This window comes from Dendropsophus ebraccatus, chromosome 2 (assembly GCF_027789765.1).
Source record: "Dendropsophus ebraccatus isolate aDenEbr1 chromosome 2, aDenEbr1.pat, whole genome shotgun sequence".
Taxonomy (NCBI): Eukaryota; Metazoa; Chordata; class Amphibia; order Anura; family Hylidae; genus Dendropsophus; species Dendropsophus ebraccatus.
In genome coordinates, this window is record NC_091455.1 from 175,172,568 (window position 1) to 175,189,079 (window position 16,512).

At 44.0% G+C, this 16,512-nt stretch overlaps 1 protein-coding gene across 1 annotated transcript in view; it reads left to right on the plus strand.

Annotated features, from left to right (window-relative positions):
- The window catches only part of GSDME (gasdermin E), a 103,260-nt gene that overhangs the window by 41,466 nt on the left and 45,282 nt on the right, over nt 1-16,512 (plus strand). Inside the window, exons 5-6 of the mRNA XM_069958775.1 lie at nt 5,377-5,494; nt 14,972-15,160. Of these exons, the coding sequence (XP_069814876.1) occupies nt 5,377-5,494; nt 14,972-15,160 (307 nt within the window). The remainder of the gene's footprint in view (nt 1-5,376; nt 5,495-14,971; nt 15,161-16,512) is intronic.

A 16,512-nucleotide genomic window follows, 5' to 3' on the forward strand; every position in this document is an offset into this window, starting at 1 on the left:
ATATATATATATATATATATATATATATATTAAGGATCTTCCCGGGGGATGGTGTGTTTGGACACAGTTCACAGCAGACTTGGACTTGTAAAATAACAGCTTGGCGTTTATTTGCAGCATAAACAGTCCATAACAGAAATATAGCAACACTGTGCTTTAAGAACAAAACAAAAAGGTCTTGCCCGTCTGGGCGCTAACTAACAAAGCAGGTTACCTCTCTGGCACTTCAGTCGGCAGTATTGCGGGGTGTGAACAGGCCCCAGCAGCGGCTGTCTTCCCAGCTCTCACCAAACAGACCACGCAGGCTGTTTACTCCTGTCTGAGAGCAAGGACCTGTACACTGAGCACACCTTTTGCCTTCTCAGGCTGATTGGGATCAGAGCTCACCTGATCCCAAAACCCATACTGGATCGGGGGAAGGGAATGGCAAGTCCCACTACCAAAACCTACCTGCCATTCCATGTAAGTCCAGGCCCGGCAATAATAAATAATAGCTCAGCAGCATAACACTGCTGAGCACCGATGCCTCCTGGACTCACCATCTCACGCTATGTATTAACCTGGGTGAGATGTACATCCCCTCGAGCACTTTTCCCGTGACATGTCCACAATATATATATATATATATATATGTGTGTACACTACCGTTCAAAAGTTTGGGGTCACATTGAAATGTCCTTATTTTTGAAGGAAAAGCACTGTACTTTTCAATGAAGATAACTTTAAACTTTATTCCTAACTTTAAAGAAATACACTCTATACATTGCTAATGTGGTAAATGACTATTCTAGCTGCAAATGTCTGGTTTTTTGGTGCAATATCTACATAGGTGTATAGAGGCCCATTTCCAGCAACTATCACTCCAGTGTTCTAATGGTACAATGTGTTTGCTCATTGGCTCAGAAGGCTAATTGATGATTAGAAAGCCCTTGTGCAATCATGTTCACACATCTGAAAACAGTCTAGCTCGTTACAGAAGCTACAAAACTGACCTTCCTTTGAGCAGATTGAGTTTCTGGAACATCACATTTGTGGGGTCAATTAAACGCTCAAAATGGCAAGAAAAAGATAACTTTCATCTGAAACTCGACAGTCTATTCTTGTTCTTAGAAATGAAGGCTATTCCATGCGAGAAATTGCTAAGAAATTGAAGATTTCCTACAACGATGTGTACTACTCCCTTCAGAGGACAGCACAAACAGGCTCTAACCAGAGTAGAAAAAGAAGTGGGAGGCCACGTTGCACAACTAAGCAAGAAGATAAGCACATTAGAGTCTCTAGTTTGAAAAACAGACGCCTCACAGGTCTCCAACTGGCATCTTCATTAAATAGTACCCGCAAAACACCAGTGTCAACATCTAAAGTGAAGAGGCGGCTGCGGGATTTTGGGCTTCAGGGCAGAGTGGCAAAGAAAAAGCCATATCTGAGACTGGCCAATAAAAGAAAAAGATTAAGATGGGCAAAAGAACACAGACATATGACAGAGGAAGACTGGAAAAAAGTGTTGTGGACGGATGAATCCAAGTTTGAGGTGTTTGGATCACAAAGAAGAACGTTTGTGAGATACAGAACAAATAAAAAGATGCTGGAAGAATGCCTGACGCCATCTGTTAAGCATGTTGGAGGTAATGTGATGGTCTGGGGTTGCTTTGGTGCTGGTAAGGTGGGAGATTTGTACAGGGTAAAAGGGATTCTGAATAAGGAACGCTATCACTCAATTTTGCAACGCCATGCCATACCCAGTGGACAGCGCTTGATTGGAGCCAATTTCATCCTACAACAGGACAATGACCCTAAACACACCTCCAAATTGTGCAAGAACTATTTACAGCAGAAGCAGCAGCTGGTATTCTATCGGTAATGGAGTGGCCAGGGCAGTCACCAGATCTGAACCCCATTGAGCTGTTGTGGGAGCAGCTTGACCGTATGGTACGCCAGAAGTGCCCATCCAACCAATCCAACTTGTGGGAGCTGCTTCTAGAAGCGTGGGGTGCAATTTCTCCAGCTTACCTCAACAGATTAATAGCTAGAATACCAAAGGTGTGCAATGCTGTAATTGCTGCAAAAGGTGGATTCTTTGACGAAAGCAACGTTTGATGTAAAAACAATATTATTTCAAATACAAATCATTATTTCTAACCTTGTCAATGTCTTGACTCTATCTATCAGCCAGATAACTGCTTTTAGAGCTGAGTGATGGTCGATAACTTGGACATCCATCTCTCAACAAGGAGAGAAGAATGGACGCATCAGGAGACAAATTTGCTAAGTAAATGTATTTGTAGATATTTAAAGTGACTCTGTACCCACTGTGCCAAACTACTGTACCCCCCCCAAACTACTTATACCTTTGTGTAGCTGCAGTCAAGTCCTTTATGGTGGTGTGTTTAAAAACGCTGGTGCTGCTTTGCTGAGGGCAAAAATCTAACTTTTGTTGGGGTCAAGCCATGCCAAAGAGGCGGGGCCTAGAGCGCTCGTGCCCTAGGCCAGCACCGCCTATGTGGTGTTGCTCTCCGCTCCCCCTGGATTCCTGTTCCGCCCCCTGGCCGATGGCACTGGGTAAGCTGTCACTGCACATGCGCCACTGTTCTCCCCAAAGGGCACATCTGCAGTGACGTTGCCAGTACTCTGCTGCCTCTGTGGTGTGTCCTCCTCACGCCACCCCTGCCCCATGGCAGTGACGTGCCTGGCTCTGCACCGCCTCTCTCACTGCCTGTTGCTGCCCCCAGCATACCATATTGACGCCCTCTGTCTGCATTTGCATCCTCTCTCCTTTACACATATGACGTTGCGACCCAATCCGGCACAGTGACGCACTAGGCTAGAATGAGAAGGCCCGCCGCGTCACTGCGCCTGCGCCGCACCGGGTCGCAACGGCATATGTGTAAAGGAGAGAGGATGCAAATGCAGACAGAGGGCGTCAATATGGTATGCTGGGGGTGGCAACAGGCGGTGAGAGAGGCGGTGCAGGGCCAGGCACGTCACTGCCATGGGGCAGGGGTGGCGTGAGGAAGACACACCACAGAGGCAGCAAGGTACTGGCAATGTCACTGCAGATGCGCCCTTTGGGGAAAACAGTGGCGCATGCGCAGTGACAGCTTACACAGTGCCATCGGCCAGGGGGCGGAACAGGAATCCAGGGGGAGCGGAGAGCAACACCACATAGGGGATGCTGGCCTAAGGCACGAGCGCTCTAGGCCCCGCCTCTTTGGCATGGCTATTCCCCCCAAAAAGTTGGATTTTTGCCCTCAGCAAAGCAGCACCAGCGTTTTTAAAGAGACCACCATAAAGGACTTGACTGCAGCAACACAAAGGTATAAGTAGTTTGGGGGGGGGGGGCTGCACAGTGGGTACAGAGTCACTTCAGCTTGCCAAGTCCTACAAGAATAACTGTTGGTTGAGATGGGAGTACCCCTTTAAGAAATTTTATAATCACAATGGGACTACATAGCTATTTGTAACAGGTAGAATTTGTGGCATAAATCAAAAATATATAGAATATGCTGGGGAGTTGCACATCCACTGTATATCTAGAATTTGCTGTGAGTTCTATTGAAACTTTTTCTACACAGCATATATATTATGGGTAAACCCTCCACAGGCATAGGCATGGAGTGTGCACATGTGCCACCGGCAGCTATTTCAACGTTCGTTGTCACTCATCAGTGGTTAATCCTGTGTTCCATGCTGACATGCTTAGATCTGTCGCCCATGTAACTACAGCTTTTCATAGTAGTAGTAAGCCCTCTAGGTTTTACATTACAGATGGACATAAAAATACTGTTTTTTGGCTGTGCTTTATTAAATCCTGATAGCTGGCACTGAGAAGACAGCAGGATGATGGAAGTGTGATAGCGGAATTATTATGTCAGACCCCAGTGATTGGAACAGATGTTCCATCCTTTTCCATTTCCAGGCATCTCCCGTGTCTTTATGTCTTTGTGTTTTCTGGAAAATGATTAGACTTTCATAGCTGCAAAGCCAGTCATAATTAGATTGGATGCAGATCGCATGGTAAAAGATACGTTATTCACTGTTGTAGTGTAAGAACTCATCAGCTTGCCTGTAGAGATACCCAACACTTCTAATGTGTATAAGGGCCTCCTAAGAGTCCCCTGATGACATTAGGGGAGACAAGGATCCGGCATGTTGGATTTCGACTTCACAATCCTAATTTTTGAGTTAAGCAGTCGAGATAAGAGTTTGACCCTACTTTATCCTCTTCTATTCAAAATAAATGAATGTTTGGCTAAGGGATCGGGAAAGTGTCAGCTAAATGAGTGATGAGCTGACAGCTATTTCCTGTGCTACCTTTACCCTTTACAAAAATAGGGCTCTGGATGAAATCCCTTGTCTATGGGGTAAATGGCTTTACTCCCTCACTTTCTGTATGCCCTATTAGTCTGTGACCATTCTATTTCAATTAAGGTTCAATGATTGCAGCTGCCATAAGGCACATACACACTGTCTATATGGACAGCATACATCATTAAAAAAGTTTATAAAAATTTTTGCTTACTTTTGCTTCTACAGTCTGCTATGTGAGCTGTATTTTTTCTATATATTTTTGCACAGCCTATATGATTATCACACAGCTATTATTATTCTCACCAGCAAACTACCCTGTATCTGCTTTCCTATCTCTCTCTAGCCTGTGTGAGCTGGCCTTGAAGGTTCTTCTCCCACCTGTCTACTCTATGGGGGGAATTTATGAAGACCGGCGTACAAGTACGCCGGTCTTATATTGGGTCCCGTCCTCTTTTCCCCGGCAGGATTCACTTACTGAATCCGGCCGGCCGGGTGCCTGAACCTGCTTCCAGCAGGTGTAGATTTGGATCATGATTTATGTCTGCGAGCAGGAGTAAATCATAATAAATGAGGCGCGGGAGGAGGCCACACCTCCTCCCTGTCTTGTCACGGCCTCCTTAAGTTCCCCCAGCCCGCCCATCGGGCGAGCAGGGCGTACGCCAGGGATAAGGGGCGAATCTGCACCTTCTCCCTGGCGTATGCCTCAGGTGGAACATTCATAAATGTCCCACTATGAGTTAATGTGTAACCCCTTCCCTGCTACAACACTAAGGACACATTCACACGTTCCGTGTTCCGCATAGAACATTGACATGGAAGGCCTGTACTGGAGTCTGTCCCCCGCAAGGCAGTATCTTTGAACTGTACGGATATGCGCCGCTCTGTAATGACAGGGCTCTAAGAAAGCAGAAAGTCAATCTATTGCATTTGCAGCTATATGATTAGAAATTTCTTATAAAGACTAAAGTTCTCTCATTTTGCATTCAGGGACCAAATCAACAATAAAAAAGTTCAGTGTAAAGGTGTCCGTAACCTTTTTAAAATGTTTTGTGCATGATTCATTCACAGGTATCGGTGGCAGAAAGTGGAAATTTTAAGGATGAGAACACTGTCTTAGAAATCCCTGCTCCTACTGCAATTGCTTATGGTGTGGTAGAATTATTTTTAAAACAAGATGGCCACTTTGGTGAGTCACTTTCTTTGTCTGTGCCATGTATGTCTAACTTTTGCTTGTGTTTCTTACAAGTACAGCTATAGCAGCTTAAGGCACTGTACCTCAACAACCACTGCTTAAGAAACTGTAATATATCTTATCAGATAAAAATGCTTCCTAATCCTGTTAACAAGTACATTCTCCCTCCCCATTCCCTGCTAGACTGTGTTACATTCTGAAAAATCTGCCTCAAAGAGGCTTCTACAATCCCTCTTTGCCTGTCAGTCACCCCTGCAGAACGCACTGACATGCAGAGAGCTGTGGCTAGTTACGTCCTGGTCTCTGCCCCCATGCCAAGATAGCGAGGATCCTTCCGATACTTATCGATACTTACCGCTGAAGTTATGTTGTCTTTCCAAACTGACACAGTGTTCTCTGCTCACAGAGGTTTGTCCCGACTGATACTGCCGCATGTAAGAGCACTATAAATCTGGGCCATTAAATGCGTTTGTATACATTTGCATAATGAGTATATTAATGATCAGCAAATTAAACAGTTCTAATAGCTAATTAAGTAACCTGGTAACGTGTTGTAACAGATAGCTTGTTGCTGTTGCGTGTTCGCACCACAAGCTGAGCCACTGGTTAGTGCCTAGTGTACATGAGACAAGTATACCAGCCTGTGAGCCTGCAGTACTGTGACCTGATGTGGAAACTTCCCACCTCTGCATTACATTCCTGCTCCCTCAGGACATCCATTCCCCTCATTTAGCAGATATGTGTCTAACTGATGAGCTGGTTAAAGGGACGGGTGGTAAAATTCTGGGTCCTCATGTTTCTCTGCTGCCTTAATGTGTTATTTCAGCACCTATTTGTGAGATCCTGGTAACCACTGGATAACATACTACAGCAACAATCTCTGCTATGGTAATTCAGCACTTGTTTCTAGCACATTATTACATAATAGTCTGCAAGTATAAGCAGAGAAAAGCAGTTAGCAGCATTTGTTGTACTATATTCCACAAGGCTTTGTGCCATTTCAAGCCAGTTTAAAGCGACTCTGTACCCACAATCTGACCCCCCCCCCAAACTGCTTGTACCATCAGATTTTAATCCAAGATCTGTCCTGGGGTCCGTTTGGCAGGTCCTAAAAAACAACTTTTAAACTTGCAGCCCTGTGCCAAACTGGAGTGGCCTAGAGTATCTTTGCCCTAACTTTGCACCACCCCTCCGTCCCTCCTCCCCACCCTCCTCATCATTAGGAATGCCACTGGAGGATTTCTCCTATTCCTCTGCAGTGAACACTGTACAGGTGCCTTAACGATCCAGCCCATGTGCCGTGCGTACACAGCAATGATGAAGAGGAGGGACAGAGAGGTTGTGTCAACCCTATTGCACAGACACTCTAGGCCACACCAGTTTGGCACAGGGCTGCAAGTTTAAAAGTTCTTTTTTAGGACAATAACTGCATCACCTGCCGAACGGACCCCAGGACAGATCTTGAATTAAAAGCAGCTATCCAAAGGTACAAGTAATTTGGGGGTGGGGGCAGATTGTGGGTACAGAATCACTTTAAATACTCTTCTGTGAGCAAACATGAATCAGGACATTCTAATCTCTACTATCTACTCCATCACACCTACAACTAAATTTTTTTTTAATGTTTTTTTTTTTTTGGGAGAGCCTCAAATTACCTGGGCGGATTTATATGTGGTCAATTTTTCAGATTGCCCATTGACTCCATTGACTCCCATTTTGGTGGACTAAAGGGAACCAGTCAGGAGTATTTAGCATATAATGCTCTTAGGTCCTAATACAGCTGCTAAAGCATTCCTTTATTATAGTGTGTGCCTCTTCCGTATTCTTGGGTATATCCAAGAAAGCGTTCTTTTATCCAGGCACGGTGTCTGGACCTTGAGGAGTCCCTGTGTGCTCTGCAGAGATGATTGCCAGGCAGAGACTAGTTACATCCCGGACACCGCCCAGATGACTAGTCACGGCTCTCCCTTTGCACCGCACACCGAAATTAAAAGAACATTTTCTCGGATACACCCTAACCCTAACCGAAGATGGCACACACTATGGCAAGGGAACGCTTTAGCAGCTGCTAACAGTGTTGTATGCAAAATACTCCTGATTGGTTCCCTTTAAATGGGTACTCTGGGAATTTATAGTTTTTGTATATTCCTGGGATTGCAGATTAAATAGTAACCCATATTCACCTAACACGCTCTCTCTGGGGTCCTCATATCACATTTTTGTGTCTGCCGCTGAACGCTCCAGGTGCTACTTCTGAGAAGGACTTCTCTCAGTAGCTTACACAATATACTTATAAAGGATGGACGTCATTTTACAAACGTTTCTATACTGCCGATCACTGAAACATACTGTATGTTTCAATATTAGGCTTTTAGGCTATGTTCACACTACATAAAAGTACGTCCATACTTTTCACATTGTGGAACACTGCATTGCCTTCTATAGGATCCCGGCCAGAGCATATACACATCGTATACGCTCCGGCCGGGATCCCGTGCGGCGCCGCAAATAACTGACATGTCAGTTTTCTGCGGCTGCAGTTCAATGAACTGCGGCCGTAGGAAACCCTGTCAGTTCACACAATGAAGCGAGCGGCTCCGGCTTGTGTGCTGCGGGAGGTTCTGATGCGGGCGCGCGCTGATGCTCCCACATCAGAACACTGCGGCCGGAAAGATCACCCGGCTGGTACTTAAGTACTTAGGCCTCCAAACTGTGTACCATTCTCTCCACTCTGCAGTTCTTACCCCATAATGTATACATCCCCTCTCTGCAGTTAGACCCCCTCTAATACTGTATACCTCCCTTCCCCCTATGTAGTTGTTTTCCCATATTGTATACATCTCCCCTCAGTAGTAAGCCCCCTACCCATACTGTGTACCTCCCTCTCCCCCTCTGTAGTTGGCCCACGTACCCTTATTTTCGGAGAAATACATTTGATTCTTTTTCTTTTTCCCTAAGTTCCTAACAGTATAGGAAGCTTTATAAAACGACGGACAACCGCTTTTTATTTATATAATAACAGCTGACCACAGATATAAGCCGTTTTTCTCTTGACACATTACATAGAAAAGGACCGCTCCAGAAGAAAATAAAAAACAAATGTCAAAAATGTAAGAAATGTGAGACTGCTCAAACCAAAATGCAACCAGTGCCTATAAGATTCTAATGACAACCTGCCACTTGTTGTCGTGAACACATACTTTGGCTTAGTATTAACATGTTTTGTTGAAATAAATGCGAAGTATATTTATATAAAGTATAGAACTCCACAAAGTCACCTGACCACTAAGTATATGCTGTATATTTTGACAAGTATTCTCCATTTACATGGGAGCTTGGTGTTAATAGCAGGGACAACTGTCAGCACTAGGTAAGAATAGGTGAGACATGTACTCTATGCAGAGGTCACAAGCTGGGAGCATGGCCAGACATAGGAGGCGTGAACTCATGTTACTAATTTCCACACTGCCTGTACTATACTACAGGCCGAACCCTACTGTGTGCCTGCGACCTCACTGTTAGGAAAACTCTTTGACATGTGATAAGTTGTTGTATCTGAGGACAGAAAGACTGCTACTCACAAAGCCAACAGATAGCATAACAGTGAGCAATAAAAGATTTGCTTTATATTTTATCCCTGGTAATAGTGAAATTGGGGTCGGTTTTTATGTCCTGAAAATTTCATTTCTTAAAGGGGCATTCCAGTTTTAGAAATTAAAGTTTATTCATTATACAATTAAATATTTTTTTCATAATATACTCTGAATCAATCTTCAGAGTGCAATGGCACGCCATGGCATCTAAGCAGCTATGGGATACTTCTGTTCATTTATTAAGGCACACCCATAAGACTTAAAGTGTCATTGTCATTATAACTTGTAAAATCTAAATCTGCAGTAGATGTAATATAAAGCGAGTTTTCAATTTACATTCATTCATTATTTATTTATTTTAGTTAAAATGGAGAACACGGCACTTCCTGTTTTCTGACTTTTTTTTCTCAAAAAACAGGAACCAATCAGAAAACAGGAAGTCCTGAGTTTCCCAGGCCATCTGAGCGCTCACAGAGAGAAGGCAGCCATGTGACTGATGGCCGGAATTCCTGTGTTTATTCCAGCAACCAGCACAAGTCTAAAAATCTGCCTTCAGGGTACGTTCACACTTACCAGATCCGCAGCTGATTTTCTGCTGTGGATCTGCAGCAGATTTCATTTAGATAACTGAACGCAGCATCAAATCTGCACCATCATATCTGCTGCAGATCCTGTAGGTGTGAACGTACCCTCAGGAGACTGGACCTGGATTTTCTGCTTTATTTTACAGCATGATAACAACAAAAAAAATAATGAATCTATATTGCAAACTTGCTTTATTTCACATCTACTGTTGAATTAGATTTTGAAAGTTAAAAGGATAGTGACACTTTAAAAAAAAGTTATGGCTCTTAGATTATGGCAACTTTTTTTTTTCATAGTTAATAAAAACTAGTTAATAAGTGCACTCCAAAATGGTCCTATTGAAACATACTACTCACCCCACATAAAATGCCTTATACAGTAACATTAAAAATGAAAAAGGCATGAATACTGGAAAGTAAAAAGTAAAATAAAAATGTGGGGGTCATTAGAGTTACAGTCAAGCTGGGACTTGTGCCTGTGGTACATCCAGGGAAAACTTTCCGAAAAACAACTTTTTAAATAAATCGGTTATTTTGATAGATTTCTGGTGCCTGATGTTCGGAATTCTATAAAAAAAAAAGTGCTGGAACAGTAAGAGAACCGTATAAACGAGATTGCACTGTGTGTTGACTTGTGAGGTTGGCAGGGCCTGGGTGACAGTGGGTGGTAGGAGTAGGTGTTGTGATGGTGGTAAAGCAGCCGGGGTACATGAGCATTTATTATCAACAGGTTGTGTGCCAAGTCTGTGCTTAGTGTATTGCATGTCTTTGGCATGAGGAGACAGTCATAGTTCATAGGAGAGGAAATGTAAAAACTATGATATTTGATCTGGTATTTTGAGGCAAAGTAATATCTGATATTTTAAGATCTTCTACACCCTTTAAGATAATTTCTGCAGACTTATGGTTCAGAAAATAATGAATCTCCTGCTCCTCTTCAAGGGCTCTCTGAAGTGGTTGTGCTTAAAGGGGTATTCTGGAGAGAGGAAGAAATGTTTTTTAAATGTACTGGTATCAGAGAGTTATACAGATTTAAATAAAAAACCTCAAGCCTTTGAGTACTTATCATCTGCTGTATGTCTCGCAGGAAGTGGTGTATTCTTTTCAGTCTTGCACAGTGCTCTCTGCTGCCACCTCTGTCTCTGTCAGGAACTGTTTAGAGCAGGAGAGGTTTTCTATGGGGCCTTATTACTGCTTTGGACAGTTCCTGACATGGACAGAGGTGGCAGCAGAGAGCACTGTGGCATATTGGAAAATACTTTCTGACACCAGATGATTTAAAAAAAACTCTTTTTCTCTGTAGTACACCTTTAACTAAAGGGGTTGTTTTATATCATCTAATGCTAGCAGTGCACTAGGACGGCATGGGAGGGAGAGGTAAAATAGATGTCTCTTTAGCACAAATAGACATTGTTGTGACACATTATTTTAACATTTTAACCCTGAGTAATAGACAGAGCAATGTGGGGACAGCTTTCTAGTAATTAATCATTTTTAGAGTGAAATATAATTTTAATGTCTGTGGTTTCTATAACTCTATTAGTTATGTCTTCTTGGGTTTCACTCTCACAGTTAGCTGCTTTGTGCGACATAATGTTGGCTACACAAGACACAGCCCAAGAAATGAATGAGATGCTTCTTTGTAATTAACCCTTGTCATCTGTCAGGCAGTGTAAGTGCTTTGTGCTACTTCTTCTGGGAAATCATTCCGCTTTCTCACATAATGTCTTTTATTAGTATGTTGCAGTCACTGCACTTCACTGTCCTTTCATTAGTTTTTTGATTAACATGCTCATTGGACTCCCCATATATATGCGGCTCATGTGACCTAAAAGGAAGTGAACTTGTGAACTTAGTGGAAAGAAAATAAGGAGTACTATTCTTTACTAAATAGCTGCATGTATGGGATGCGACTTCCCATTCTAAATTTGGAATTTCTGGCAGGTATTGCAAATGCCTCTAGTGTTATATGTGGTCGTAGAAAAAGTTAAAGGGGTTTTCTTGGGACAAAAAGTGTTTTCTATATGGCCGGGGTGATATAAAAATAAAAAAAACTCCCTTGGGCCACCACAACTCCTGATCTGTTGTCATCCACTTGACACCCACTTGTCCTTTCTTCTTGCTATTAATATGCGCTGGTCATGCACTGAGGCGGGAAACTGTTGTGGCCAGTGATGATGGACTTAGTACACAGAAATACAAAAAAGTTTGCAGTACAAGGAATACCACTATTCACACTATGCAGGTGTGCGCTGCTATGGCTAAGATACAGACAAACAGAAAAGTGCAACAGCAATGCTGCTCCACTGAGAATTCTGGGAAGAAGAAAGGATATGCAAAATAGCTCTCAAAGAGATGTCCCTTCAGGTCAAGTTTCGCTCAGTCTAGGAGCCTTAGAACATTGACTGGGAATTTTATGCCAAGCCAAACAATCTCTCCAAAAGGAAAGATTTCCCATCTGCATACAGCTGTTTCGGGGTTTTTGCACCTCATCAGTGCAGAGCTGGCCAGCCAACACCCAGCCCTGCACTGCTGAGTGGCAAAAACCCCGAAACAGCTGTATGCAGATGGAAATCTTTCCTTTTGGAGATATTGTTTGGCTTGGCATAAAATCCCCAGTCAATGTTCTAAGGCTCCTTGATTGAGCGAAACTTGACTTGAAGTTTGCTCACCCCCAGTCATATAGGAAAAATTCCAGCTTATAACACTTATCCCCTATCCTTTGGATAGGCAATAAGTGTCTGATCGGGGAGAAGGGGGGGGGGATGCCCAACCTCTGCAACCTACTGTGATCTTTAAAATCAGCAACCAATTGCCACCTTAGAACGGAGTAGTTACACATGTGCTCCATTCATTGTCTTTATCGAGCTGCTGATCTATTCAGCTAATTTTGACCGCTCCATAGACAGTGAATGGAGCCATGCTGCACATGCTCCATGCTGAGGTGAGACTGTTTTGCCAGGATAATTATGCTACCAATGGCCACCACATGTAGGTAGGTAAATTGATCCCTCAGTGAGCTAATAATCCCTTTCCTCTCCCAAGAGGCTCTTGAGCTGTTTTTCAGAATGAGTAAGGCCCCCTTCAGACGTCCGGAAAAACCATCCGGATTTCCTATCAGGAAATCCGGACGGATTTCCGGACCCATACACTTTAATTAGTCACGGACACCCTTCCGGATTTCTCCGGAAGGGTGTCCGTTCCGGAAAATAGATCCGGAAAAAATAGGACATGTCCTGAAGTACATCAGGAAAGTGCCCGTGATTCCGGATAAGTGAGAGCCGGCCGGCCCCCGCAACCACTGGCACTCCCTCCCGGCGCCACGACCCCCGCCCCCGGACAGCTTCCACCAACTCCGCCCCCTCCCCCCGGACCGGACAGCTTCCAACCAACGCCCCCCCCCCCCCCCCCGGACCGGACAGCATGCACCAACCCCCCCTTCCCCCCCTCCCACGGACAGCATCCACCCAACCTTCCCTCCCCCCCCCCGGACCGGACAGCTTCCCCCCCTCCCACGGACAGCATCCACCCAACCTTCCCTCCCCCCCCCGGACCGGACAGCTTCCCCCCCTCCCACGGACAGCATCCACCCAACCCCCCCCCTCCCCCGGACCGCAGCCGCCGGATTACCCGTACGCACAGCGCCCCCCCCCCCCCCCCCCGGAACTCACCACTCTTCGCTGCACCCCCGGACCGGACAGCAGCCGCCCGATCACCCAGCTCGCCACTCTTCTCTGCATCTCCGCCGGCCCGCCCGGGACTCACCACCAGCCGCCGACGACAGGTGAGATACAACATCCCCCCCCGAACTAAAACTCCCATCATGCAGGCCATGATGGAAGTTGTACTCCTGCTGCCTGTGGCCATCCAGGTTGCAGAAGTACAACTCCCATCATGCCTCTGCTGACAGGCCATGATGGGAGTTGTAGTTCTGCAGCCTGTGGCCATCCAGGTTGCAGAAGTACAACTCTCATCATGCCTCTGCTGACAGGCCATGATGGGAGTTGTAGTTCTGCATCCTGTAGCCATCCAGGTTGCAGAAGTACAACTCTCATCATGCCTCTGCTGACAGGCCATGATGGGAGTTGTACTTCTGCTGCCTGTGGCCATCCAGGTTGCAGAAGTACAACTCCCATCATCCCTTATGTTGGCATACTAGACCATTTTTTTTTTTACTCATCAGGAAATCCTGAAGGCTTTTCCTGATGGTTTCCTGATGGTAAAAACGGATTACTGTCAGGAAATCCTGATACTTTCCTGATGACATTTGAGGTCTCCTGATCAGGATTTCCTGACAGTAAAAACTGACACGGACGTGTGAATGGGGCCTTATAAGTATATCAGGGAGAGCTAAGCAGTAAAGTTTTTCTAATAAGGGGAGAAAGGCCTTTTGTCTGATAAGATATATTAGAAAGTTTATTTATGCACGTGCTGTTGACTATTCAAACGACAATTTTATATGTACCATTCAGTTACCGTCAGGATAGAAATAAGCTTGAGGTGAACCATTTTGCTTAATTTACAAATGGCTGAATTTCTGTGAACATGCAGTTCTAAAATAGAGATGGAAGAATTTTAGAGCAATACTTTTTTTTATGCTGACGTATAGAAATCTAGAGTACTTTATATTAGCAGTGTGCATTCATTTGTTTTATTTATAAGCCCAGCTTTGCTGTTGGTATGTTACTGTGAGGAGTAGGATTGGTGGGCATTAACCATTATGACTAAGACTCCTCTTCCTTTTTTTTTCCCTTTAAATTATTGCCAGCGTTCTAGAAAATGACTATTGTAGTAAATGTCCTAGTGATTTGGACAAACAAAAGATGCTCACTTACCACAGAAAGCCTACTGACTGACCTTGAGCCGCTGGGAGGAGTCTACTTGTCACGTCTGAAGTGGTCTGTTTGGGGTGGGCCACCTTCTCACTGTGCAGCTGTCATAGCGCATGGTGCCATTTATACCTCTGCCTGTGGTGAGGGCTGTGTGAGAACAGCGTGTTGTCTGACAGGGCGTGATGGTAATGAAAGGTTTCCTTTCCGGGTGAATTTCCATTACCAGTGTAAGAAACATAATAAACCCATCCAAAAACATTCTGTATTTGGAAATACCTAACAGTTTATCTATTCATGTAAAGAAAGCTCTAGTATAGCATTCCCTGCATAGACCTGAAAAAACTGAGGACCAGATAAAAAGCAAGGAAGATATTATACTAAACTCATTGATGTAATAGATATGATAATCCTGCTTGTCACTTACCACCAGTTCTGACTGATGTCTATTTTTTTCCCTTACAGAATTTTGTTTGTTATCTGAAAAACAGGGAGGCTTTGAGAAGAAATCTAATGAGATGTATCAGTGTTCTGACTCCGATCCATACAACGCTCGCTCTCTATGTGACTTTGACGTGGTGGATGGGTTGAGAGATGTTTCTGGTGATAGGAAACCCGTTCCAAGCAATGCCGCCCTATGTGTCTTAAAACCAGGTACCTCTCCCACTGTGAATACCAATGTTTCAAATGTCACACTATGCACATCCGTTTTAAGTAACAAGTCTGGTTTCAATCGTTTTTGGTTCTCGAAAAATTTTTAAGGACAATACTATCCATATCAACTGATGTGAGAAAGCGAGATGAAGAAGTGAAAACATTTAATTTAATGCAAAGGACATCATAATTTGCTGATTATAGGGGTTCTCTGGGCAAATCTGCTGCTTTGTTACCTGCTTCCCTGTGCATTAAAGAGTTAGGCCTTATTCACACGTTCAGTAATTTTTTTCTGGTCCCTAAATACGAACCGTACAATCTGCTAAAAATTTCGGATTGGGCATTCGTATTAAATCCGTATTTCCTTAAAGGTAAATTCACACGGGCGTATCCGCAGCGGTTTAACGATGCGAACTCGCAGCTAAATCCGCAGCGGATACCTCCCCTGTGAATTCCAATGTGATTACATACTGGCTGCAGGATTGTCATCCCGCTGCCAGTATGTAAGTGCCGACCCAATTAACCCCCGCTGCTCCAGATAATATGTTACCCGCACCACGGCTTACTAAACACTTCTGCTGGAGGTTAGCTCTAAGAATCTATAGCTATTCCCCCCCTAAAATTGTTGTTTTTGCAGATTATTTTTAACCAGACAGGAAGTAAACAAGAAGCACTGGAACAAGTCTTTTGACTCTTTATTTTATAGCTTGGAAAATTCTGTATCTTTAAGCTACTGTGACAGGACTTTCATTGAGTCCATTGGAGTTGTATTGTCATGTGTTATCTGCAAGCTTCATGTTTCCTGTGCTGACTCGCTTTAGTGATTTAGCTGTTACAAGCATCAGTAGACGGCATTGTACAGCAGAAGGGGTTTTATTAGCACGGTAAGTCAGAGGTGGTTATCTGCTATTCCGCTATACAATTGGCTGTGAGTGCTGTGAATAGCGGCTTCATTGGTAACGATGTGATTAATTACAAATAGTTAATGTAATAATTAATAGTTGGGAAGAATCCAGTGTGATGAGGTCCCTGAAGCACTGAGGTTGTTAAGTGATAAATAATGCAGATTTTATGTGCGGCATAAATTTCCTTAGAAGTGACCCCTGCTGTGTTAGAGAAAGCACTCTACCCCAGCTATTGCACATTACAGACCCGTGACATGTAATGATGCAAATAATTCTAATGTACTGTTATTCTAACTGATGTTTCCACTAAAAGCCTGAAATTGTTCCCAGAATTCAATGCGTGTTGTAAAAGTTATAAAAAAATAAATAGCACTCGCTACAGTCCAGCTCCCACCTCTTAGATTCAGAAAGAAGGTGCTGTACATTTATTGGTACTGCAATGAGAGC